At 37.8% G+C, this 25,097-nt stretch overlaps 2 protein-coding genes across 2 annotated transcripts; both read left to right on the top strand.

The window, feature by feature from the left end:
• The first annotated feature begins 1,009 nt into the window (after window positions 1-1,009).
• Window positions 1,010-8,277, top strand: LOC140166217 (uncharacterized). Its single transcript, XM_072189618.1, has 4 exons — window positions 1,010-1,157; window positions 1,395-1,525; window positions 3,040-3,198; window positions 5,061-8,277. Exons 1-4 carry the CDS (start codon window positions 1,106-1,108, stop codon window positions 5,289-5,291), a joined length of 573 nt encoding a protein of 190 aa, XP_072045719.1. The 5' UTR covers window positions 1,010-1,105; the 3' UTR covers window positions 5,292-8,277.
• A 6,654-nt stretch (window positions 8,278-14,931) lies between these two features.
• On the top strand, window positions 14,932-22,027 carry LOC140165375 (uncharacterized). Its single transcript, XM_072188697.1, has 4 exons — window positions 14,932-15,020; window positions 15,143-15,273; window positions 16,456-16,623; window positions 21,666-22,027. The coding sequence occupies exons 1-4, from the start codon at window positions 14,948-14,950 to the stop codon at window positions 21,810-21,812; spliced, it is 519 nt and encodes a 172-aa protein (XP_072044798.1). The 5' UTR covers window positions 14,932-14,947; the 3' UTR covers window positions 21,813-22,027.
• Window positions 22,028-25,097: the final 3,070 nt, after the last annotated feature.

Below are 25,097 nucleotides of genomic sequence, written 5' to 3'. Positions count from 1 at the left end.
AAATTGCGGTGAGAAATGGTAAATGTAGTTCATGGCAGAAGTCAACGTTGAATTTAACTATTAAAAGAGTATTATTGCACTGAGAAAAAACAACAACATTATGAAGTTGAAGATGCCAAATGTGAGCATTTTTTACTTCTTCTTCTATATTTTTATTTGTCGAAAGAATCGGAAAGTTAGCCAAGTTAACAAGATTTCAAAATACACCACTTAACAGTTTGCTTCGACTATATTTATAAATACGTTTTTGCGCACGTGACCACCTCCGTATTCTAAAAATGCGATACAAAACAATGTAAATACGATACAAAACAATGTCTTAAATGTCCCACTTAGAGTTACCATGAAAGGTCATAAATATACAGTCATTTAATTCGATTCAAAGCCGTTTTTCTTGCTGCTGAACTTTCTTCTTGTATTATTTCAAATATTGGTGTATTTTTTTTCTTCTGGGGCAGGGGAACATTGGGATAAGGCGAATTTTAGGGAAATAAAAATTGCCAAATAAGCAGCAATTTTTTGTCCAAATATTGGAATTTTCCGTGATTTTTGTTCTGACTGGGCCTGACCTTGGGAGGGAGCCCAAGTTTTGCGGATGATTCACCTATTGAGCCGCCATTGCCTCTATTTCCTAATATTATGAACGCCTGCTGCAATTCCAAAATGGCACTGGAATGCACATTTAACTCATAATAATATTTGTGCGACATTAGTCATAACAAACTAATGGGACCAAGCTTCACATTGTATACCATTGTTCAAATACCCGTTACAGTTCAATAAAGTAATTCAAAGAATAACATAAAAAGCAGAACATCTTTTTTAAATCTAACCATATTGGGATTTTCCCCAAAAAATCCCCGAACAATGAATAGACCTGATAAATAAGACGCAAAGAAAAGGACTCATACGTCGAGCAAAATTATATTGTACTTTTATCGGTCAAAATTGTCTCAGTCAATAAACTTCATTTCCCAGCATTCATTGCGAATTCGCCACACTAGAATGAATATAATATAAACCATATAGACGATTCTTTTAGAGCATTTTAGTTCCTTGATGTTAAAGCGTGAAGACAGACATTAGCAAATTGTCTACCATCATTATGGCAGCTCAAAATGGTCAAGTACAGGACGGGCAAAGCAAAATGACTGAAGGTAATTAATGTCTTTTGTAGACACTTATTTGATCTGTTCTTGTTCATTCATTCATATTTTATTTTCATCAATCATCAAAATGCATGCGATACATTAAATTCAACAAAGTATTACAAAATATATGAAGTAATACAATATTAAATACAATCTTGTTTAAGTATGTGTGAAATAATTAATTGATATTGATAGTTCTGGGGCAGGATAGGCTGAAATAACAATTTCATTTTCTCCTTTCAGACCCTGCTTATCCCCCACCATATAACCAAGGCCCTTCTGTCAACATGGCACCATACCCACCACAAACCCAAGCCGAGACTAACCTTGCCTATCAGTCGGATCATCAACTGGCAGCGAAGTATGGTCAAACGGTAAGTCAGTTTGGTCAGTAGGCCAATATAGTTTTGACGTTTTCGAACCCGGGGAAATGATGATACGAGGATGTGCGGAAGATTCGGGATGCATATTCAACCATTTAGCATCGGGTGCATTTTCAGCCATTTTGGTTTATTTATGGCCCTCAATTTCATGAACATTTGGTTTCACAATTTTACCAGGAAAAGTGCCAAATTATTCATCGTTTTTGCCAGAAAATTTGTACAATATCTCATTAAAGGCCACGACTATAGCGAGTGTGTTTATATTTCCCGCATGAAAGCTTGCGTCTACGTCTATATTATGTTGCTTTGGATACGTTTATTGACAATTATTTTGATTTAAACCAAGGATATAGCGAACTGTTATCAAACTTGTGTTGTGATTGACACTTACATGAAGTATCTCTTTGTATAATGCCCTGCTATTCAGCAAGCCGGCCAATGACTGACCTTGTTATATGGTTCCTTGGGTACTGTGATCTGTTATAAAGCATACAGTTTACGACTGAGTTGCTTAGGACGTGGTCAATACGTAATCCTACAGGGAAAGACAGTAGTTTAACAAGTGAGTGACAGACCCATTATTGATTAGACGCGGATATTAAAAGCAGAGCCCCTTTGCGTGTATAGCAGAAAATTATAAATAATATATAGAATGTTTTGCATTCTGCATTATGTATTTTATTTATGCCAATTTATTTATTTGTTTATTTACTGACTTGTTTATTTATTTGGTAGATTAGTAAGTAATTAGTAATATTCCATGATTCATCGGTTTATTATTGATTGTTGATAACTTGAAAACTTGATTGATTAATAGCCATTTCACATATTCCTAGTTTTGGTATTGGTTTATTCTATTCAGCAATATCAAGGATTACTATCAATCTTCTCACAGTTAATAGTGGTCATGCACTGGGTTTCCCAATGGGGAAGTACTAGGTTCGATTCCCAGCTCTTCCTATTTTTTTCCAAGGCTGGGAAATAATTGCAATTTCTGAACTGCTGACTTATTTGGCGATCTGAGCTAGTCCTTTTCTGATGGATGTGTCTCTTACAGGCACAGTCCCTCTGGAATCCAAATCAGGTTCCCGCCCTCTATACATCCCTTAAGTGGTCAACAATGCAATTTTACAATACAAATATTATTTCAAGATAGTGACTTTATGAAGCTCGGGCACACATACATATAATAAATCGAGAGAATAAAAAAAAATCAGAACTCGGCGCGGGAATTGAACCCGGGCCTCACGATTACTTGTCGAGAGTTATATTACTGCTCTACCAGAGTTCATATTTGGTACATGCGGTAATCTCGTCCGGTCACGATTGCATACACTTTTACTGAGTGAAGATGAAGAATATAGTCGGGACTATTATGCTTTATACCATACTTTTGTGTCTGACATTGTCTTATGGTCTGCTAGGATGAAGCATATAGTCCGGCAGCATCACATCAATGTAACGAATCCATAATTTATTAATTTTAGGTTTTGCTTTATTTACAGCCTCATCAGGAACCAAATACCGTCGTTATCGTTCGTACAACTGAACCGACTCGTGATGTACGTTCTTTGCCACCACCAAGTCCGTGTTTGGCGTATTCTATCATTTCTATGCTCTTTTGCTGTTTATTTGGCATCATTGCAACCGTCTACTCCGTTCAGGTAAAAATCATCATTCGCAGCATTAACCTTGAGAGTAATTCCCACTCAGAATACCATATTACCCAAGCCGATTTGTTGTTGATGATTGCTGTTATTTGTGTTGTGTACATTTCGATCTCAAATAGTGGAATCAAACAAGTTTCTATTAACGTCTGCAGAGTTATGGAAAAGGTTTAACCATGGTTTAACTATACGCCGCTATGGGGGTACCGGGGGGGGGGGCACTCCAACTTTGGATGTGACGCGTATGTAGGTCTGTTAAGACCCCCTTTTTTCAGCATCGCTGTCACCCAAAGACCCCATATTTTTTTACGAACACATGCTCTGTCCATGTTCTGTCACCCGAAGACCCCTATTTTTCCATTTGATCTGTCACCCAAAGACCCTTACAAGTCCAATTTGAACAGCAACTTTCATTTATCATGGATTTTGTTACTTATTTTGAAAAAAAAACAAGGACATTTGAAGCCATTTAGAACTAGATACTCAATTTTCGAGGTTTCTGTGGCGCTTTTTCGGCTCTCACCCAATGACCCCATATTTTTCACATTTTGCTCTCACCGAATGCCAAAAATCATGCTCTCACCCAATTACCCCATATTTTTTACATTTTGCTCTCACCGAATGCCTCTTAGTGCGAAAGTGCCAGCCCTACACCTATATCCATTTCATATTGAAGTGCCCCCCGGGGTACTAGAAAAACACCACAAAAACAAAAAAAAAAAAAATAAAAAAAAAAAAAGATCCTCACAAACCCCCCCCCCCCACCCCCCCCCCACCCCCACACCCCCACACCCCTTCCCACACACACCCCAAGCCCACACTTTGTTATTCATGAGCGCCCTACTAGATGGAATTGGGTCAACATTTTCGAGCTGTTGATAAAGGGAGTGGCAAAATTACGTTTTCTGCAGCTCCCGGGTAAGAGCGGCCACGGTACGCCACTGCTGACAAACTTTGAATTAAATTGCATGGTCGAGTATTGGATTTTCCCGAGTGATCAACATTGCAATATCTCCTTCACAGCCAGTTTCAGTCGTTCATAACAAAACGTGTGCCATGTGCAGTTTGGGCCTGAGACTAGAAATAGCCCGGATGTCGAACCGACAGAATATGGAACATTAATTCCATTAATGTTACATTCTTATGTTACGGTCGTCTTCTCTTAAAGTGCTACTATTAAACACTCTTTGCAGTTGAACCAATTTTAATCTTTCCCAAGAGTAGCCAGTACGTTTGAAAAAAAAAGCATCTGGCCGGATTCGACCCGGCGACCTTCGTCATACTAGCACGACGCTCTAACCAATTAAGCCACAGAGGCACGCTGGAGAAGAGCGGAAGATAAATAAAATAAAAATGTCGGTGATTTAACGTGCGCTAAGTACCAGCACACTTCAACAATTATTCCGCTGCCATTAGGGTATATCAGAATCATTTCCGCTTCCACAAGTCCGCAACTGATGCGCAGGTACTCTCAGCAACTTAGATTGTGATTACCCCCAGCATCTCCCCAATTTACACCTGGGTAGAGTGAAGCAATTGGAAATTAAGCCGTCTTGCTTAAGGACGCAACACACAGGCCGTGGTGGGGCTTGAACCCGCAACCTTTCGATTATGAAGCTCGCGCTCTAACCATTAGGCCACCGTGCTAATTAGGTATTACTACGTTTAAATGATGTTCGTCGCATTCCTAGCGGAAGGCGGAAAACTTTCACTCTTTACCATTTATCGTTATATATTATTCACTGAAAACTATAGTTTAAACCAGATGGGGTTGTGGTTTTTTTGCAATATAATGCAGTGCCATATGCCATTTCTTTTACATGTTAATCGGACATTTCGTCTGTTTTGCCTTTTTTCAGAGCCTCCAGGAAATACGACAGGCTCGTTCTCGTCAAGCCCGGGACGCCTCAAGTAGGGCGGTTAAGTGGGCCACGGCAGCGTATGCAATAGGCATTTTGACTACTGTCCTCTGCGTCATTCTTTACTTCACAGGAGTACTTCGTGTTAGTTACTCCTACTATTCTTACAGCTCCCATACAGAAACATGTATTCCCACAATAATTAATGGTAGAGAATATGGATGCAATTAGATGCAAGCCTAGGCGTATTCCTCAACGTTAGCATGATTGACGTCACTGGGCAGGAAAAACCTCATTATGTACTTTTTGCCCTTGAACATGGATAAAGCAAACCATTCAATATAAAGTCTACACCTATGAGGCTTTATCCATTTTCGAGGGCCAACAGTAAATATGAGGTGTTTCCTAAATGTACTTTGGCCCTTGAACATGGATGAAGCAACCTCTTCAATATAAAGTCTACACCTACAAGGATTTATACATGTTCAAGGGCCAAAAGTACATATGAGTTTTTCCCGTCCAGTGACGATGAGCTCACTAAACAATTCCCAAACATAGTCAACACTTTTTCAGAGGGTGGACAAAGGGGAGGCAACTTTCAAGCAAACTTGAACTTTGGGGGTGAACTATGTGACTCTTAAATAAGATTTAAGCATCCCACAGGGGTGGGGCAAAACTTCCAGGGGCAGCTTCCCCCTGGCTGCGTCAATGATTCCCACAAATTGGGCCAACCATAATTCGTAATAATTGAAAGAGAAAAAATGAAAAACAAAAGAGATAACAGACAATTTCCAAACAGTCAAAGTCTCAGCATCACCCGATAATCAGTGTACTTCGGTTATATTTATATGCGCTTTTATAAATACGCACGTGACCCATGGGTCGCCATACCAAGACCAGCAAGCGTGACCAAATCCTCATGCATTGACCACTATACAGAAAGGGATAGGAACTCTGTAGATAAATATCATCAAATTTTATGTATTAATTGAATTGCAAAATTAGGACACATTTTGCAATTCCGAATTTATAATATGTTATCAAAAACGTTTACAATATAATCATTAAGTTGAACAAAATAGACAATTTTGCTGCACAACAGTCTCATGTTGTTCCGCCTTTGCATTCAAATGTATAGAAAGACCACTCGCTATGTAGAAGGTTACTTCCAGACTTGCTGTCTATAAGCTGTTATGGCAGCGCGGAGGTGATCACGTGCGTATTTATAAAAGCGCATTTATAAATACAACCGAAGTACACTGATAATTGAGGGCTGATTGATCAATGAAATGCGACAGGTGAAACTGATACGCACGTAGTATTTTTACGGTCTTTCGCGAAAACGCGAAGACACGCAAAGCTCTATCGCGTATACGCGAAGGCTTGATTGTTAGACACGGCGATCAAACAATCGGCCCTCATGAAGAATTCACAGCATAAAAAACACGGGCATACTGCAGTTACTGTCCGTTTTCCTATACACAATACACAGTGCTCTTTCCCATTGACGCGTGACCTCTACAAATAGCCCTACGTTAAAAGTATGGGGATATGACTAGTTAACGTCGCTGTGTGAAAAATAACCGGGCAATATTAAAAGTGCTCTTCTAAAGTTCTAGAAAATATAGTTTTTTAAACATGTCCTAAATTTTTAGCTAATTTAGATGTTTGGAAATATTCGTACTTTGGTGTTTTAGTTAATGTTATAGGTAATAGTACATTGCCTAGTTAACGTCGCTGTGTGAAAAATAACCGGCCAATATTAAAAGTACTCTTCTAAAATTCTAGACAATATAGTTTTGTAACTTGTCCTAAATTTTTAGCTAATTTAGGTGTTTGGAGAGGGTCGTACTTTTGTGTTTTAGGAAGGATATGTAAACGACAGATAACACCAAAAATATGAAGAAATTATTTCCAAACCGTGTTAAGTCAATAATCATTATGTTGCTCATTTTCAAGAATGCTGGTTTACAAAAAGCACGCCATTGTCTCATTTCGTGAACAAAAGTACACATACCATTGTTTCCTTTCGTTTCCTTTATAATCGGTTACCCAACTGAAGCTATAATACAAACTTTATTGCGATGTCGCACATGAAAACAGTCACATGTGCACAGCCAGAGAAGATCCGATTTAATCAGTTGAGCTGTTTCAATGAGTGTTATCTTGGTTTAATAGCTTTTAATGGGGTTAAGTCCTGCAAAGGTCGAGATGAATTCTACTGTAGACATGACTGCATCATGGAACTTTGACTGATTGCGAATTGATGACGTGCATGTGTATTATGTGCAATAATAAGATTCAGAAACAGGACTTACAATGTTTGAAATATTGAAGAATTGTTTTTGTTGTATTGTTGTATACGGTGATTGTTGAAATAATTAAAGTTATGTGGATGCAATGTGAAGTTATATTAAGGTGATGCATGAATTGATGCGTGTACCAAGTTTCTTGTAATCTTTGAATTTCTATCTTTATAGGAGCTTTTCTTGAAATTAGCAAAATATGATATAGATTGCATCAAATCGCGACAGGCTCCATTGACTGTAATTTTACCTCTTAAAATATTCAAATTTGTTCATAAAGGTTTTCATTGTTAAATAATCCGTCGCACGCGGCGGTATAGTACGTAGACTAACGGCTCTCGTCGGTTAACTCACTTTTGCCAAGTGAAATTAAAGAAGCTAAACCGGTAACTGAATTCAAAAATAGTATATCTGAAAGATAACAAATACTACCGCTCATAATTTCATATTTTGCTGACTCTATGTTGTTCACTATGCTATTTATCAAACAAACGCGGCTGAAATATTTGTTTGCTTAAAATTGTATTATTGTAAATTAGATGTGTTCTTTGTAAATCATTTTTTTATGTTTACGTGTATGTTTGTTGTTTGGATTAAATTATAATTATTGGTTAGTTACAAGGTGTTACATCGTTATCAGGCCTTTGTGATGTACATACGTTCATCAATATTTGTTAATGTACAATAATTATATTTCCTTTGCTATAATGTTTATGAGATTGATGAAAAATAAAGATTGATTGATTGATTGATTGGTTGGTTGGTTGATTGATTGATTGATTGATTGATTGATTGATTGATTGATTGAAGAGCACATTTTTACACAATTCTAACGCATGATACGTACGTGTTCGTCAACTGGGTCCAAACCGATTAATCGCCAGTACTTTAATCGTGTCGCACACACTGAACTCTATTTTTCACGAATGCTTTATTTCCTATTGTGAATTTTTTTGTACAATTCGTTTTGCAAACCACAGGAAGTTATTTGAGGTATATAAGGTCAAAAGATTGGTACAAGTCTAACCATCAGAAGCGGCATAATGGAGAGAAAGCTGAAGTACTTTGGCCATATTGTCAGGAAACATGGAGGTGTAGAAAAACAGATTTTGCAAGGGGCTATGGAAGGCAAACGAGGAAGAGGACGTCCACCAACATCTTGGACTAATGACGTGAAGCTGGTTTCTAACCAGGGAATGCAAGGTGCAACGCACTTGGCATCAGATCGAGTGAGATGGCGTACTCTTGTGAAGACCACAGCAGCGCTACACAGCGCCACCTGACACAGAGAGAGAAGGTCAAAACACCGGATTGGAAATGACTGAAATATTCTTGATATTTAATGTTGCTAAATGTTCTTAAGCAAACGTGCATTCAATTAGAACATGGCTCGTATTTGTATAACGAATTGACCAATGATGTCACATGTTTACATTCAGAACGCACTCTGTTGTTTCAAGCCAGACAAAATATCACAAGAGTGTCTATATCAGAACACATAATTCTTTTCAAAACCCAACTTCAAAACCTTTTAACAACTTAATTTAATTTAGTTTTGTGTGATATTTTGTATATAGATTGATGCATTTGTAAACAAGTTTGATAACATTTAAAGTATTATTTTCTTTGAAAACCAAAGTTAATGAAACAAAAAAATCAACTTCTTTCATAGTGTGTTTTGCCTCGCAGTTCTGATCTAAGACCAACAGAGGGCGTACCAAATGTAAACACGTGTCAACTCAGGAAGTTTAAATGCCATGTCCTACTTTGAGTTTTTAAAAATACCATCATTCCATCTATGGTCATTCTAAGGGGTGCACCATTAGATTTCCAGGGGGAGACATGGGAGTTTTTTGAAAAAAAAAAATTTTGCCTCACTGATGAGTTTTATTTATTCAGTGCAAAATATTGTAAGGATCAACCGGGGTTTTGACAAAACCTACATCGTGGTCAAAAATTGTGCGTGAATAGGCCGTTTTCAACAGATTTACCACATTCGCCTTGCTATAAACATTGAATTGCGTCATCTGTTGACGTAATGAAAAAGTAAAAAGTATTTTTAGCGGGAAGTGTTATCGGGGTTTTGACAAACCACTAGTCACCAGCTAGAAGAAGCTCACACAGCTCTTAAGATGCTAGGCACTCAACCGTGTAGTGTAAACACAGACTGTTTAAAGACAATGCATTGCTAGACTCACTGTGCTTGGACAAGAATTTGTGTAATCAGGTGTATCGAGGTGGAAACTGTGCATAGATGCATTTATAAGGTATCACTTAAAGCCAAACCTTTCGATATGTTGCATATCAATGGATAGCTACTTTAATCCTCTTTACAATATTACACCACATTTTGGATTTTAAAATATATCATACTTTGCTTGTTAGCTAAAATTTACTAACAAACACAAAATAAATGCTATTAAAAGGTAAGTTTTCATACATGCCAATAATCACACGAATGTGTTCAATTGTGGCCATTTCGAAATACAAAATGGCTGCCATGCATTGCATGATCAGCTGAGCTTTTATTCAACTGCTTTGTATTAGAGGCATGGGTATTACCACCTAATTGGACCTATTGAATACATCCTATAAAACCTACTGTGCCTAAATATGGGGTTATTTTGACATTGGCGCCCATCTTGGATTTGACACCTTTAATGCCATATGAAAAAATGGCACCCTAATTTTTCCGAACCATTACACTATAAAGTCAAACTTTGCTTTTAACATTCTGCACGAAATTAGTATTCATAACTACATAAGTTCAAGCTTCATACAGTAATCTACAATCAAGGAAAAAAATAGTTGGCACACTTGCACTAAACAAAAATGTTTGTATGGGAGGTATGATATCAATCCCTTTAAGTTTATCTCAGTGAATCCCCCGGGTGGGCACTCAACATTAGAAGTGACGGGTATGTGCCTACCGGAGTCGCGAAGAAGGGGCCTATCGGGTACAAAGCGTTATTTTAAAAAAGGGGGTCATTGGGTACAAACAAAATAAAAAAGGGGGTCATTGGGTACAATATTTTGGAAAAAAGGGGGTCATCGAGTATAAGATTTTTAAAAAAAGGGTCATCGGGTAGAAAATTGTGAAAAAATGAAGCAAAATTTTGAAAATTTCGGCATAATTTTGAAAAAATGGAGCAAAAAATGACAGTTTCGGCATTTTTTGTTGCATTTTGATGATGCTATTCTAGGAAAAAAGGGGGTCATTGTGTAGCCGCAACTAAAAAAAGGGGGGTCATCGGGTATGGCTTTTAAAAAAAGGGGGTCATCGGGTATAGTCGACTTCAAAAGAGACAGGCACATACCGTCACTTCCAAAGTTGAGTCCCCCCCGGGGAATCCCCGCCACAACGAGAATTTAAAATTTAGTCACACCTATGCTCGCACAGATGGTTTTAAATTCACTGTTTTCAACAGATTTCCTGCTTTTTTTGATCAACTTCCTCAAGATCTCCGTAATCAACTTATTTTCAGTTTAAATGGGTTTTTAACAAATTCCAAAGAGCACTTCAAAAATCTCAGTTGGAATTGATTTTTATAGCGTGTTCTTATGTAATATGTTTAGTTTATTTATTTACCCCACTCTAGTTCATGGGGAGAAATCCTGTCTCCTTCGGTGTGATCTCTGTTTTGCTGTGTTGTTTTTGCAGAGTTTTTAGGTTTAGCCTCTTTGAAAGTGACTTTTGTTACTCTTGGCTATCCCTGCCAGAGGCTCTGTATCTTGTTCTCCTGTTTTTGCACACCGAGGGAGTCTTGGATTCCTCACCATAGACTGGAGTCTTGCCTTTTAATAACTCCTATATGTAAATTTAAAAAAACTACAGACCCATCAGCCTGCTCTCAAACGTGTACAAGCTTTTCACAAGAATCCTAACCAACAGATTAGAAAACACTCTAGATAGTAACCAACCCAAAGAGCAAGCAGGGTTCAGAAGTGGCTATTCCACCATGGACCATATACATACCAGACTTGTACCCGAGACCAGCTTGTCCGAGTCCGAGCCGAGCCGAGTCCATTTGTATCCGAGTCCGAGCCAAGTCCGACGGCCCTGATTTGTAAAACGATCTAACTTGAAATTTGAACATTTTGAGATAAATCCATATCATGGGTAATGTGAGGGCGCTCTTTCCATTGGCGATATCCTCAAATCACCACCATGCCACCAAATAATGAGATTTTTATATTTTCTAAGACATTAGATCTGTTTAATAATTTATTTTATTCAAAAAGAAAAACGGCCAGTGTTCAAACTTTAAAGCTCTTTTTCTCGAAACAGCGATTTTAATTCAAGTTAGATCATTTTACCAAATCAGGGCCGCCGAGTCCTTTTGTGTCCGAGTCCGGACTCGAGTCCAAGTCCGGGGGTGCCGAGTCCGAGCCAAGTCCGAGTCCAACAAAAATAAGTCCATGGCCGGAGGTGGGGGCAGGGGGGGTCATTCAACTTGAATGTGACATGTATCTGCCTACTGGCATTGCTTAGTAGGAATTTGTATAAAAATGGGTCATTGGGTATAACAAAATGAAAAAGCTAGGTAATTGGGTATAAAATTTTGAAAGAAGGGGTCATTTTGTATAAAATTTTGAAAAAATGGGTCATTATTCCAAATAATGGAGCAAAATTTTATATTTTGTTTCTAATTTGAAAATTTACAATACAAATTTGCTGAAAAAAAAGACAATTTCAAAGTTTCCGCATAATTGTAAGGCATTTTGATGATAAAATTGCAGAAAGAGGAGGTCATTGGTCAAAGGTCACTCACTACACCACACCACACACCGCTCTCCCTATACACACCCACCCTACCAAACCCCACCCACCCCATACAGTTGACATTTCAAAGACTCAACCCAGGTCAACCAACCAACCAACCGTACACATGGTACACACAATACTTCAAAGACCCATACACATGAGCAGCTACATGCAACTCCTAAAGGTAAAAACTACATGTATCAGAACACCTGTATCAGACAGCAGTCATGTGGGGGTATTTGTGTGTGTGTGTGGCACACTACATGTAAACTCAGGACTAGAGAAATGTCACTAGGCTGTGTGAAGCATAAAGATGTGTAAATGAATTGCAATGTATTCAAATACATTTTAGAGGGAGGCTCCCTATTATTGTAAACATTTTTATCCATTTTGACACCCAAATTTGGCAACCTCCCAATTTCTGGCAAATTTTGTGCCCTTGAAGTTGCATGTAATTTTGAAAGTCTCCCTATTTTTTGTTTGAATCCTCTCTATTTTCTGGATGTTAATGTTGGCATCTCTGCATCATCATCGTCATCATCTTTATCATCATCATCATAATAATAATCAGAACTTAATCAGAACAGAAATTCACCTTTAATTCTAAACATCTTTTCAAAATTGTCCCACACAAATGTGCTGTGAGTAGTGAGCACACACAAACTACAGACACCGTAGCCCTGTCATGGACCTACCAATTTACTGAGTGGGAGCTGAGATGTAGGGTCCAGTGCATGTGTCTCTCTTAAATTTTAATGGATTGGAAAGTTCCATGAAAAAAACTCTTAGATATTTTTTATAGTCCAAATATTCAAATAATGCATTTAATTAATTATCAATTATTTCAGTACTAAATTAATGATAACAATAATAATTATGATTCTGCTAACTTAGTGAGAGATAAATCTAAATAATTTGCTGGATGTAGAATATATGACAGATCACAGATTTGACAGCCCCCAATTAATTTGGAAAATGTTCAAATAAGTAAAGTCAACAAATTTCAGATCTATTTTGACATTTTTAGATTTATCATTTCACATTTTACATGGATTTAATTGGACTGGACTCGGACCGGACTCGGCTTCGAGTCTGAGTCCTTTTGTGTCCGAGTCCGAGCCGAGCCGAGTCTTTTCATGTCCGAGTCCGAGCCAAGTCCGAGTCCAACAAAAAGTGGACTCGAGTCCGGACTCGAGTCCGAGTCCGGACTCGAACGATACATCTCTGATCAGTACATACCATCAATCAACTGAAGGAAAAATGTCATGAGTATAATCAACCTCTCTGCATGGCCTTTATAGACTATGAAAAGGCATTTGATTCCGTGGAAACCCAGTCAGTGTTGGATGCATTACGTCAACAAGGAGTAGAAAGTAAATACATAAGCCTACTGAGAGATATATACACAAACTGCACAACCACAGTAACTCTTCAGAAAGAAAGTGCAAAGATCAACATCAAAAAAGGAGTGAGACAGGGAGATACAATCTCGCCAAAGTTATTTACAGCATGTCTGGAAAGCATATTCCAATCGCTTCAGTGGGACGAAAAGGGTGTTAATATCAATGGAGAGAAGTTCAACCATCTCAGATTTGCAGATGATATAATCATCATAACAGAAAGCCTGGAAGAAATTGAAACCATGCTTAGGGAGCTCGCTGAAGCTAGCAAGGAATGTGGTCTGAAGATGAACATGCAGAAAACAAAAATAATAACAGGACCCTTCGTCCAGCAAAGAATAGTCACTGTAAATGGTTGCAACATAGAAGAAGTCAATGAATATATATACCTGGGACAGCAGTTCAGCTTGAAGGAAAAAGGACAAGAGCAGGAAATAAAGAGAAGAATCAAGCATAGATGAAGGCAATACGGAAAGCTTAGCAATATCATGAGAGGAGAGATACCAATATGCCTGAAAAGGAAAGTGTTCAACCAATGTATAATTCCAACGATTACATGTATATGGGGCTGAGACATGGACGCTTACTGCAAAAATGGAAAAGAAGCTACAAGCGGCACAGCACAACATGGAACGGAACATGTTAGGGATCACCTACAAAGACAGAAAGACAAACAAATGGGTTAGAGATCAAACAAAGACTCAAGACATCTTGGAAACAGCCAAACACAGGAAATGGAATTGGGCAGGGCATATCAGCAGAAGAACAGACAACAGATGGACTACAGCAATTACTGTATGGAGACCGATGGTGGGAAACAGATGGAGAGACGAGATAGATCAGTACTGGGGAACGGTAAATTGGTTCAGCAAGGCAAGAGATAGAGCTACCTGGCGGAGACAGGAGACAGCAGTGGACCGACAATGGCTGATGATGATGATGATGATATGTAAAATAACTCATGTTAATTGCTGGTCAATTGAAAATGTTATATACTTTTAATATTGTGCAATCATTGTATGTGTTTTACTGTATGTTTAATGTTTTTTATCTGGCAAATGAAATGAAATGAAATGAAATGAAGTGAAATGAAATGAAATGAAATGAAATGAAATGAAATGAAATGAAATGAAATGAAATGAAATGAAATGAAATGAAATGAAATGAAATGAAATGAATGGAAGTGCGTGCCCTATCAAAATTGGAGAGGCTAGTGAAACATGCATGCAATATTATTTTAAGTACAGACACCCCCCCCCCCTTCTATATCTCACCCTTCCCCACTCCCCATTTTTCAATGTTGGAGGGTTTAACGGACCTGTTGACAACATGGCTTGGTCTGCGGGGGCAGAGATATATCAAAAGACAGGCAAAGTGGGTCAACCTTTTTTTCCTGGGGCTTTCTGGCTCTCAACCATGTCAACCATTGATATCATGGCAGCTCATAAAAATGAAAATGTTCAGTTCGGATACGACAAAATTGCTGAAGGTAATTGATGTCTTTTGTAGACACTTATTTGATCTGCTTTTGTTTAAGTATGTGTGAAATAATTCATTGATATTCATTTTGCTGGGGGAGACTAACAAAACAAAATTATTTTCACCTTTCAGACCCTGCTTATCCCCCACCATATAAACAAGGTCCTTCTGTCAACATGGCACCATACCCACCACAAACCCAGGCCGAGACAAACCTTGCGTATCAGTCGGATCATCAACTGGCAGCGAAGGATGGTCAAACGGTAAGTCAATTTAGTCGGTAGGCCTCTGACGTTTGTTAGCCCGAGGGTTCTTAGTAGAGCATAGGGGTGGTGCGAGAGATTCGGTGTTTATTTTCAGCCATTTAGTTTAGGCTCGGGGTGCATTTTTAGCCATTTTGGTTCAGGCATTTTAAGGCCCTCAATTTCATGAAAATGTGGTTTAAGAAAGGATGTTTTTCACAATTTTCTCAACAATAGCCAATTTATCATTTATTTTGGAGCAAAATTTGTGAAAATTGTCGAATTGCGAAATTTACAGCCGCTCAATGTGGAAGATGCTGCGGAACTTACCGTAGCAATAAAAACGCTAGCAAAACAACAGCGGCTGATTCTAAAAAAATATCAAACGAGTTCATGTGATCACGTGACAAAATGAAATCGAAAATGTAACTTGTCACAAAAGAATAATTTTCTTATTCTAAATGCGATGAATTTTCGAAACCAAGCACAATTATATAATTGTAATTGTAATATAATTCCAAAAAAATCTTAATGTGGGCTTCTTTGTATTTTATTGTAATTGTAGTACAACTATAGTTGAGAAATGTTATTTTCACGTGTAATTGAAATTGACTTTCGTAAATGTAATTGTATTAATCACAGGATCCTTGAATATAATGTGTAATTGGCAAATTATAATTGATCCAAACACTGCAGCACAATATCAATAATTGATATTAAGTAACGTGACACCCAATGCTTTTATCTCACGCAATGGCAATCACAAAAAAAACCCGATTGCCTATTCTATTGCCTTACCACAATCCTATTAAATAGTTCCGCGGGAATACTGCTTATTACCTTATTACAATTAAGAGGTTAATAATGCAATTTGACAATACAAATCTTACTTCAAATGACTTCATGAAGCTCGATCAAACTTACATATAAATCGAAAGAGAAGAAAATCATGACTCGGCGCGGGGATTGAAACCCAGGCCTTACGATTACTATTCGATAGTTATATTACTGCACCACCTGAGTTCATAGTTGTTACATGGGTAATCTCACCATCTCACGATTGCATACTCTTTTACTGTGTCTTTATAGTGGCCAATTATTATAATGCTTTATACCCTAGCTTTGTGTCTGGCATTGTCTTATGCTCATCATTTTTTCAATATTCCATAATGTATTCATTTTACGTTTCTGTTTTATTTTCAGCCTCAACCGGAACCGAATACCGTCGTCATCGTACGCACAACTCAATCGAGTGAACCTGCTAATGATCTGCGTTCCTTTAAGGCACCAAGTTCGTGTTTGGGGCTTTCTATCATTTCTATGATATTCTGCTGTTTACTTGGCATCGTTGCAACCGTCTATTCCGTTAAGGTAAACAAGAAATGTCTTTAAAAAAAGACAACACAGTGAACAAAGAAAATTTATCAGATTTCCCCATAAATACTGGTAAGGACTTCGTGCTTTGAACAAAAGAACTGGCCTCGAAATGTAGAAAATTACCCTGTATTATAGTAGCAATTTGTTTCTTTATTTTGTTTTTAAAAACGCACATATTTGTGATAAAGTAACTAACTATTTCCTATGTAAATTTGATATTTCCTCTAACCATCAATACCAAACGTATTTTCTACAAGGACTCAAGATACTACACTGGAATTTCAGTGACTCAAGACAAGCGGACAAGCTTATGATAAGAAAAGAGGTGCCGTATACCGCTAGAATGTACCTCATAATGAGCCACCTGTCTTGAATCACTGCGATTTCAGTGAAGTAATTGGATTCCTAGACATAACGTTTGCTACCAGTGAATTAATATTTTTTAAGAAAATGCAAATATAGTCACACATTTATCAAGGGTCTAGTACCACCTTAAATACACAGCTTTCGGCTGAACCTCTAGCAGGCTATATTAGCACATCTACAGGGTGTCCCTGAAAGAACTGTATCGTCGGAAACTGATTTCTTGGTACGTTAACGCATAAACCAAACGTAACTAAATCACTGATGATGTTGAGATGGCTCGCCAAAACCACCTGTCCTGCATGCTGGTCTCAATTTCTGATATCCTGTATATCCTGTGTCTTCTTGAAGCAGGTCCACAAAGGTCTTCCTGAGACGTCTTTTGGTTCTTTTTCCTTGTGTGGGCTTCCAAGTACCCAGATCAGATTTTATTCTACCTTCGGCTCTCTTACAGTGTCCTGCAAACCGTAGCTATCTTGTGGTGAGTTTCGAAGTTACAGTTGGAATGTCCCTATACAATACAATTCTTTATTGGTCAAATGTATTTTCCGGCTCACATTTAGTGCTGATCGTAATATTCTAGTACAGCATCCATCCATTGCTTTACCAATTTTCTTGGTGATGGTCCAGGTTTCACAACCATACAGCAGGGCGCTTTCTACAATGGCTTGGAACAGGCGTATTTTGAGGTGTCTGTGTAAGGAAGATTTTTGAATATTATTGAGTTTGTTTCCGGAGTTTGTTACACGCTTAATGCCATTGCCTTTATGTCAATATTACATCTCTTGATCACCTCTGGTGGAATACCATCTTCTCCATAACTCTTGCCTTCCTTAATAGCCATCTTTGCTTTCTGGCATTCCTCCATGTCAAAAACATCTGTTCTGATGGGTAGTTCATGAAATGTAGTTGAGATATTCTCATCTTCCTTTGTCACTTGTGGTGGATTCCCTAGTAGGTTCTTGAAATGGTCATGCCATTCTTCTTTGGTGTCATCCTTTAGTCTTCCACTCCTTGCCTTTTTTCTTCCACTAACACAATTGATGATACTCCATGCTAATTTATATCTGTGGTTTGGTTTGGCTTCCTCCAGATTCCTTCAAATTATTCTCTATAAACTCCCTGTTTGCCCTTTCATATGCCTGGTCTATTTCCTCCTTGCCTTGCTCAAATTCTAAATGAGTATCTTTGGTATTCTCTTTGACGTGTCTCTTGTTGACTTCTGTTAGGTGTTGTGTAGCTCTTTCTACTCTAGATTCAATGCAAAGTGCTTTTCTTTGTTTCTTTGGCAAGTTTAGGCATTACTTTTTCGGGAACCCCCTTGTTGGCCTGAATCAGGTAGTTTTTAATCTCCATAGTATACTTGTCCTGAAGATCAGGGGCCTGTTGTCCTGAAGTTCAGTGTCTGCTGCTAGTTTGGCCCAATCATATTTCACTCTCTTTGAAGGTGATTTGTTGTTGGCTCTTTAATAGACTGAGTCGGATATTTGCAGTCACTATCCTATGATTTGAACCAGTGCTTGCGAAAGAGTTGCAGGCTTGTGCTTTGATTATAAATTTTTTCCACTTCTTCCTGATTAATACATAATCAAGTTGTGCCCACTTGGCAGCACACATGTCCAAAGTTTAGATTTCCTCTTCTGAATTGTGGTATTGATTGGTTTTGAATGAAAGATAAGATTCCTTCTTCATCCGCCCTCTGCACTTACTGCTTCTGTCTCCAACCAAAAGCGCCAAGTTGTTGCTCAGATCTCAGGAGTCCCTGATTTTGTTCACTGGCTGTTCGATGAATTACCTTCACAGCACCGTCATGCCATTGTAGAGATTATATCCCTAATCCGCCTAAGGTAGGGTAGTGGAATTCCTTAGTTAGTTTTTTTTTAACTCAGTAGCTGGGACAAGCGTTGGTGAGCACCAGAGCGTATCCACACGCCTGTGGGTCATGCATGTGCCGCTTGTTGCTCTGAGATCCCCTACATATCTGCCTGGGATCGCAAGATCTCGGTTACCATCAGTGACCGACGTAGAGGTTGTATAGGAATCTTGGGATAGGAGAGATTATGTACTGGCAAGAGAAGACTTGCACAATCTGCTTCTCTTTTCTCCTTTCGGCTAGTCAGCGGCCCTGGGTCAGCGGCAAGTTGGGTACGTCCGTAGTATAGGAGTGTTTCAAGCAAACAAGCAAGAAGCGAAGCAAGGAGAAGGATAGGAATAGTTAGTACGAGGAACCCATACCGTACTTTACTCTGCTAGTACGGTATGGAATGATCTGTATGCAGAAAGCTAGCGCAACGTAATTTCAATTAGAGCTTGTACGAAACCATACAAGGCTCCAGAAGAGCTGCATGTTTGTCATAACATTATGCAGTTACTGTCCGGTTTTCCTCTCCAGTGTACACACAGCGCTCCAATTGATGATTGACCTCTAGCTCACTCACTGAACTGTAGGTATAGGGAATAAACTAGTTAGTGAGCTGGTAGGAAAACCAAAACCCTTCACCCAATATTAGCCATAGAGGCTCACATGTGAATTATAATATTCATCCTTAACATATTACAATTTGAAGTAAAAAATGTCACGGGAAAGCTGTTGTCGAGCTATTTTTCCGAAGAGAGAATTCCAAAATTTCATACCAGTCGGACGTGTAATTTCAATGTCAAATTGAGCTCAACAGCTGACTTGGGATAGCTCCAACTTCGAAGGGGCACCGTCGGGTGATCGGTTTGATCAATTTTCGCTGAAGCTGTAAATAAACTTCAATCAATTCTTTCCCTCTATGGTCGTCTAAATATTATTAAAATGCGATTTTGGGAAGATTGTTATCGAGCCCTCCCAAATATGGAGTTCTGACTGCCCGATAGGGAGCTAAAAAATGACAAACTTATTTCCAAACCGTGTTAAGTCTAAAACCACATGTTTCTCATTTACTTGTGTGATACAATCACAATTACTCTGACAAGTTTGACATGAGTTGTACCATCAACAAGCCTGGTTAACAATATGCAGACTATTATTCTCATTTGGGAAACAAAGGCCACGCAGAGTATTGTTACTGTTCGTTTGCTTTGTAATGGTGCATCCAACTGAAATCATGATACCTATTTCACCACAGCCCATTGCAATATAACACAGGTAAATCAGAAACATGTGTTTGTGGATTTAACCATGGATATGAGACACATCACTGATTTAACATAGTTGAGCTGTTTTCAATGAGGTTTATCTTGGTTTAATGGGGTTAAGTCCTGCAAAGGTCGTGGTGAATTCTGCTGTAGACATGACTGCATGAATGATATTAATTACACGGGTTGTTGTACTTCTTACTTAAACGTTCATGTTTGAAATTGTAATTAATACTCCATTATGAATCCAGAAAAAAAATATTCATTGGCACACGATCCAGTGCAGTGAGTGTCAAAAATCCCCGGAAAATAAGTCATAAATCACAGCGATGAGGGCAGTCTCGTGTAGACTAGCAGTTAACCCAGTCCATGTTTTGCGTGAGCCTCACTTGAATTTTAACGTACTGGATTGGAGACTACTAGCCGGAACTTGGTCCGGTCGATGAAATCGGACCATTTTTTAATTTTGACCTTTGTGTATGCAATTTTTGACATTTGATCTATTTGACCTATTCGAACTAAGCACCGTTATGACAATTGATTTTATTTTTTATTCCGTGTGATAAGAGGAACAATTTGAGATACATTACAACATGGTGGGACTATTTTTAAGTTTTTCCCACTCTGTGACCGCCGACCACTTGTGGGAACCACAGGGGGCATAGAAAAAATGTAACCAGTCAAATTTTTTTCATTTCAGGTTTAAATATGCCAAAAACCATTGGTTCCACTAATGTATGAATATAAAATCCCAAACCTATAGCGCCCTGTACTATTTACCTACGAAACTCATCGTAAACCATAGCATAAGTGTGACAATAAGATTAACTATTCTTTTGAGATAAACTAATACCTAAAACTAATACTTCAAGCGGGACATGATGCAGTCATGTCTACAGTAGAATTCACCACGACCTTTGCAGGACTTAAACCCCATTAAAAGCTATTAAACCAAGATAACACTCATTGAAAACAGCTCAACTGATTAAATCATATCTTCTCTGGTTAAATACACACAACATATGTTTCTGCTTTACATGCACAATGGAGCAATGAGCTGGTATTATAGTTTCAGTTGGGTGAACGATTATAAAGCGAACGCTATAGAGAACAATTCTGTGTGGACTTTTGTTTACGAAATGAGACAATGCTCTGCTTATTGTTAACCAGCGTTCTTGAAAATGAGAAGCATGGTGGTTTGCAGACTTAAACGGTTTGGAAATAATTTCTTCAAATTTTTTGGTGTTATCTGTCGTTTACATATCCTTCCTAAACCACCAAAGTACGAATATTTCCAAACATCTAAATTAGCTAAAAATTTAGGACATGTTACAAAACTATATTTTTCTTTTAATATTGGCCGGTTATTTTTCACACAGCGACGTTAACTAGACAAATCCCCATACTTCTAACATATGCTATTTGTAGAGGTCACGCGTCAATGGTAAGAGCACTGTGTATTGTGTATAGGAAAACGGACAGTAACTGCAGTATGACTTCTCCGGCATTCAGTTAATATCGTTTACTTGTTTTTCTTTTTTTCGTTTCAGAGCCGTAGGGAAACAAGGCAGGGTCATTATCGTTTAGCCCGGGACACCTCACTCACTGCCGTTAAGGTGGCCTCGGCAGCGTATTTAATGGGCATTATTAAGTATATCATTGTCATCATTCTTATCTACGATTTCTCCCGGGCATAGCAGTCGATATAAGACGCATGGAGAAATTAATGAGCCCGTAAAATCGTTCACTTGGCGAAGAAGTCACAAATGTATTATCAATTTTTTTCCAGCCATGGCTTAATTCTGAATTGTCACCTAATTTGGGTGTACTTTGTCTTGGGTCCAATCTCTATCATGGAAAATTTGCTATATCTTTCTAAATATAATGAGTGTTTGTTCTAGATTTGTGTTTTAGCGTTTCATATTTGAAAGAACTAATGTTTTGCAATATTTCGAAACCACAAACCTAAACAGGGTGCTATGATGTGCAAGATTGGGCTACGAGTATGCATTTTACCAAGTGGGCAATAGGTATTTCCTTCATGTTGCCAATGCATGACTTTCTTTATTATACTCAAAAACGGATTTTATTATACTAGAAAGTTGTTTACGTGCATGTAGGCTCCTTCACAGTCGGTTTCTGTCGTGTATGTTTACGGATGAGCTACATGCAGACTGGGTTGCCAGGGACTACCAGGACAAAGTATCGTTTTTGACTATAACAATGTAAATATTAGCAAGATTTGGATTTGACCTCCAATCAGGTTTACTGATAACATAATTAATTGGAAATCTGAAATAAACACTTATTTTGTAAACAGGTGAAACTCTATGATTATTTATGGTTGGAAACTTAGGAAATTGCTGTTAATGAAATAAATAATATATTAAACATTCATTTTGTTTTTTCAACGATGAAAATCCATTCACAAATAAGGTTTTTAGGAACCATTTGACATTAAACATTTTGAACAATTGCTCTATGAAAAAAGGGATATCATTGCACCGCTGATCCAGGCTGCTGATAAGCTGTCAACTAGTGTGATCACTAATTCAACGATAATAATGAGCAATTATCTGACCAGACAGGAACCAAGCTGGGTGTAAACAGTACAGAAGGCTACTACCATCACTAATTGATGTTGGGAGTGACACTGGTGGTGATGGTGGTGGTGGTGGTGGGGGGGTAAATACCACTAATTGGGGGTAGATATTGGCTTTGGTTTTACATATTTTTGGTATAGCAACTGAACAGTTTATAGTAGTAACAATATAATCAACACATTCAGAAAATAAAGATTGGTTTGAGCCCAGGAATCCCTGGGATTGAGTAATCAGTCTTTTTGATTATAATATGATCAGTGTAACTACCAATAAACTATACATTGCGAATAAATATCTCAAATAAAATGTTATGTTTTTAAGGGATTTTAACTGTAATTTACCAAACATTGGTAAATGGTAAAAATAATGGTAAAACACAGAAGAGGTAAAGAACAGACATATGGAGTTATGAATTGATATGAAATCCCTTAAGCAGCAAACATTCTTAAGGTTGTCTGAATATATAGATTGTTGTATAACTCGGATGATGTGATTTCAATTGAGCAGTTTGTTACAGGTATGAATTAAAGGAGTATTTTGTGATCCCAGCATCCTCTTTGTGACATTTTTCAATACATATCCACGAAAAAAGCTTATTCCAAAAATTTCAGTTGATTCCGATTTTGCGTTTGCGAGTTATGCATGATTATGTGTATTACAATGCTCCATAGACAATGTGTTGTAAATTTCACGATATCTTTGCAAAACGAATTAATCTGCAAGGAATATTTTGTAAATAAACATTATGTAGCCAGAGGTTTCCAGTGGTATAAAAATCTCAACTTTTTTTGAGAAAGGTGGGGGGTGAGGCTCTGGATCACGAAATGCCCTTTTAAATGTAGACCTATTCCGCACACATTTGTGAATTCAGCTTTCAACATGAAACTTTTGAGTATTTCCTAGTATGTCATTGGTGGTGTATTTACCAATAAATGCCAATATTTCACACCCGGTTAGTTGTGCCAAACATTCAAATTTACTAGCATTCAAAGTACTTGCGATTCAAAGTTATGAAGTTGATCTGCATCCATGGCGTTGTCTTTTTAAAGACATTTCTTGTTATGAAATAATCGTTATTTGTATCTTGGAAGTAACCACCGACTTGATAATTTCAGACAAGTAGAACAAAAGTACTCTTTATCCTGTCTTGAATTAAAATTTTTAAAATAATATTAAAATTTCGATATATGATGTATATATTAATACATTTTTCAATTTTTACAGTCACGACTTTCAAATCGAGCCGAGTGGGAGGGTTTTCAATGAAATATTTTTTGCGTAAAAACTGAAGCATCATATGTATAAAAGAATATTTGAATATTTACTGTACATCATATATAACGATTCGTGATACCCAATCGTGCTACAGTTTATGTGGTTAAGGAAGCAGAGAATTTGATTTCAATTTTATATACGCCAAAATATTTTCTGAATTTAGTGGAAATGAACACTGAATTGATGGTGACAATTTTATGTAAAATTTACATAGGTCCCCACTAAAGATTACTGTTTTGTCTTTATGAGAATCTAATCTTTTAATAGCTGAAAGAAACTTTGGGAACATAATATGCGGACTTTTACTATAAATTGCAAAAATCGAGACCGTCTTACAAGAAAAATGGTAGGCTGACTACCTACCTTGCAAACCAACGCGATGAGCACACTCAGCACAGAGCACGTGCACGAAATCAAAATCGATATTGTATTGTGTATGTATCATTCATAGGCCCCTCGTATTGTCTCTATGTGCTTGAGAATTCTACAATATTACAAGATAATAGTGGTAGCTCTATTATAATACACATTAATGTTTTTCTGCCGAAAGCAGTATGTATTCGAATTGGAACATGAAACACGACTATTGGGCGAAATAATGGCCGGATTGCCATGACAAATCATTCTGTCAAGTACATTTGGGCTACGTTTTCCATGTTGCCACGAAGTTCTTACAGTACAAAATGCTCAATAAGTCTGCATTTCGGGCTAATGAATTATGCATTAGAAAAAAAATGGCAGGGACGGTCATAAATTCTTTATACGGGGTTGTAGTAAAATGTTTGCCTTGAAGAGTGATTATAAAAATATTTGACTTGATTCTGGAATTTGAAAAGAATATAAAGCTTTGAATGTGTGAAGTTTGTATTGTTTTAAAGAAGTTAATCTGAAATAAGGTATCTGTGAAGGATTTTACGGATATTTAGAGGGCCTGCACCCCGTCTTACAAAAATGTCGAATTATTTTGTGACCGGCACCTAAATAGTTCAGCCTGATACGAATATTTAGGGGAGACCGGGGCAAAGTGGAACACGGGGCAAAGCGGAATCATCAGTCGGCTGCGGAGCAGGTGACTACAAGCTCCTCTCTTTGGCTGCATCCTTT

Source organism: Amphiura filiformis, chromosome 12, assembly GCF_039555335.1.
Source record: "Amphiura filiformis chromosome 12, Afil_fr2py, whole genome shotgun sequence".
Lineage (NCBI taxonomy): Eukaryota > Metazoa > Echinodermata > Ophiuroidea > Amphilepidida > Amphiuridae > Amphiura > Amphiura filiformis.
The sequence above is the reverse complement of the archived record's forward strand: the minus strand, read 5'-3'. Positions and strand labels throughout refer to the sequence as shown.

What these genes read in the sequence shown, in the direction of transcription:
- LOC140166217 (XM_072189618.1), top strand. Translation starts at nt 1,106, where the DNA reads ATGGCAGCTCAAAATGGTCAAGTACAGGACGGGCAAAGCAAAATGACT. An exon ending in CAGCGAAGTATGGTCAAACG is followed by an intron (nt 1,526 to 3,039) that starts GTAAGTCAGTTT and finishes CTTTATTTACAG; the next exon opens with CCTCATCAGGAACCAAATAC. An exon ending in CAACCGTCTACTCCGTTCAG is followed by an intron (nt 3,199 to 5,060) that starts GTAAAAATCATC and finishes GCCTTTTTTCAG; the next exon opens with AGCCTCCAGGAAATACGACA.
- LOC140165375 (XM_072188697.1), top strand. Translation starts at nt 14,948, where the DNA reads ATGTCAACCATTGATATCATGGCAGCTCATAAAAATGAAAATGTTCAG. An exon ending in ATACGACAAAATTGCTGAAG is followed by an intron (nt 15,021 to 15,142) that starts GTAATTGATGTC and finishes TTCACCTTTCAG; the next exon opens with ACCCTGCTTATCCCCCACCA. An exon ending in CAGCGAAGGATGGTCAAACG is followed by an intron (nt 15,274 to 16,455) that starts GTAAGTCAATTT and finishes TTTTATTTTCAG; the next exon opens with CCTCAACCGGAACCGAATAC.